The sequence below is a fragment of the Austrofundulus limnaeus genome, unplaced genomic scaffold, assembly GCF_001266775.1.
Source record: "Austrofundulus limnaeus strain Quisiro unplaced genomic scaffold, Austrofundulus_limnaeus-1.0 Scaffold86, whole genome shotgun sequence".
Classification (NCBI taxonomy): domain Eukaryota; kingdom Metazoa; phylum Chordata; class Actinopteri; order Cyprinodontiformes; family Rivulidae; genus Austrofundulus; species Austrofundulus limnaeus.
The window spans coordinates 1,441,928-1,444,385 of NW_013952488.1; the positions used below are offsets into that span (position 1 = coordinate 1,441,928).

Consider the following 2,458-nt stretch of genomic DNA (forward strand, 5'->3'; position numbering starts at 1 on the left):
AGCTGCACTTCATATTAGTGACAAACTTTGTTTTGAACTTTTAAAATATTGCATGGTAAAAACAGAAGCTGCACTTCATATTAGTGACAAACTTTGTTTTGAACTTTTAAAATATTGCATGGTAAAAACAGAAGCTGCACTTCATATTAGTGACAAACTTTGTTTTGAACTTTTAAAATATTGCATGGTAAAAACAGAAGCTGCACTTCATATTAGTGACAAACTTTGTTTTGAACTTTTAAAATATTGCATGGTAAAAACAGAAGCTGCACTTTGTATTAGTGACAAACTTTGTTGTTTTTTGACGAGTTACTTTCATTTTTGCCTTCTACTTTTCATTTAAAATACGTTTCCATTCTCAGAAGGTTTCTAAGCTTCTTCTTCTACATATTAAAAAAAGTTGTTAAACATCTGAGTGGCGCACTACTGCTACTAGCGGTAAGAAAGTGTATTGCACCTTATTCAAAATCAATGCGGTCCCGCGGCCCTCTGAGGCCCTCTGAGGCCCTCTGCGGCCCTCTGCGGCCCAAAGTTAAAAACTGTTATTCTTTTGAGGCGCTCAAGGTGGCGCTCGTGSCCCATGGGTTAAGAATCTCTGATATAGTGCTACTCCTGAGTGTGGCCAATATGATAAACATGCATGATAGCTGCATATCTAGATTTACATGGCTGGTCTACCAATAAAAATAAAACTATATTCCTAAAAGAGTTTTCCATGTATATTCGATTTTAAAGAAAATGTTTTTAAAGTAAATATTTATTGACGAATTGATAAATCGACAATCAAGTGTAATTATTATTTTTACCAAATCGTGCTGAAGCGATGTTTATATTGTTATTATTGGAAGCAGGAGTTTGCTTCATGATGACTGGCAAGGCAGAGGGCAGATTTAGCCCCTGAAGCTTAAGTTTAATCAGCTTCATGGCGATTGAAAACTCCAGTCGGTCCATCTTGCCGTCATAGTCCATATCTGCTAAGTTCCTACAGGAGAGAAAAGAAGAAAACTGGTTCATACACTGCTGTATAGGCAGCATTCCTACTTCTTTTTTTCCCTCATTATCAAGACAATAGAAAGGGCAAAACACACAAGGGACAAGGCTCTGGTGGGATTGAATTCCAGCGACATTTTTTCACACAAAACAACACACACACACACTGTTCCAATTACAGTATACACACACACACTTTCTGCCCCTTCTTACACACAGTTTATTAGGTGTGGCAGGCTGTGAAGGAAATGAGCGTTCCACAGGAAACTGAAAACAGGCTGATGTACAAAACTGATTGACCAAACACAAAGCTTTGGACCTACTGACCCATTTGTTACTTCACAATACATTTTGAAGATGAAGAGATCTTTTTTTTTATTAGTTACCAAATCTCAGCCAAGATCGAAGGCGGCAAGCCAGACTGGAGGAAGAATTTCCTTGCTTGTTCTCCTGTGGATAAACAACCATCAGAAAGATTCAGAGAGATGGGAATTTGATATTATGCCAATTAGCCATTACATTATGAGCTAACTGATGAAAATCAAAGAACATCTGGGGGTATACTGTGGTGTCTGTTACTGGTACATTTTAAATAAATTCCTTAGACTCTACAAATTGTTTATTGTTTATCGTGACAGGCCTAATCTTGTTTCCCACCAATCCCATAAGATAACTCTACCAGACTCTTTATTCTCTTTAGGCACGATCAAAGCAGTTTAACCAGTGATGCCATGTAGGTGAGACTAACCCTTTAAAAAAGGTGTTTAGGTGGTTAGCAAGTGTCAAACTAACTTATAAATACCAATAATTTGAGTTTTCTCAGTACAATGTAACCAAATGTATTGTGTTACAGACTTCGCCTGCCGTAAGTCAAAGGCTTATTAGTGTTTTTATTGTTTTTGTTTATTTGTTGTGACGGCAGTCTACCTGAGACGTAGCCAAGGACCGGGGCGAGGTTGTCAAACTGTTTGTCATGTTTCCCTCTTTCCTCTGGCGTAATGGCCCAAACACTGGCACCACCTAAATAACAAACCAATAAATAATAGGAACTGAAATCCAGAATTAGTACCTGTCAAGGTAATACAATGCAATAYGAGTGTGAAAGAAATGTAACAGTCAGTGCCACCTCCAGTATTGAATGTGGCAGTCTACTTATATTTCATTTTTAAGTTATAAAGAAAAACAAGCTTATGTCTTAATAACTGGAGGTAATAGGATTAAAGCTGAAGATGCATGAAACAGTTTTATGGCTGCTGAAAAATGTGAAGTAAATGTTTATTTAATACTGTTAAACACTGTTCAAAACCAACGTCTTACTGACTTCAGCAGTCGTCATGTTAAGATTGATGGTTTTTTTTAGGCTGTGTCCAAATCGGCAGGCTGGGTCCTCCTAAGGCCGAATTCGTCGGCCGCATATGTTATAGCGCCGCGACGAAGGACGTCCCAAACCGAAGACTCCTCCGATGCG

At 38.1% G+C, this 2,458-nt stretch overlaps 1 protein-coding gene across 4 annotated transcripts in view; it reads right to left on the minus strand.

Annotated features, from left to right (window-relative positions):
- itsn2a (intersectin 2a) overlaps positions 1-2,458 on the minus strand; it is a gene marked incomplete in the record, with an annotated part of 55,536 nt that overhangs the window by 40,041 nt on the left and 13,037 nt on the right. For all 4 annotated transcript variants that reach the window (XM_014011978.1, XM_014011981.1, XM_014011980.1 and 1 more), the window contains 3 exon segments: positions 807-982; positions 1,377-1,440; positions 1,918-2,010. In XM_014011978.1, the coding sequence (XP_013867432.1) occupies positions 807-982; positions 1,377-1,440; positions 1,918-2,010 (333 nt within the window).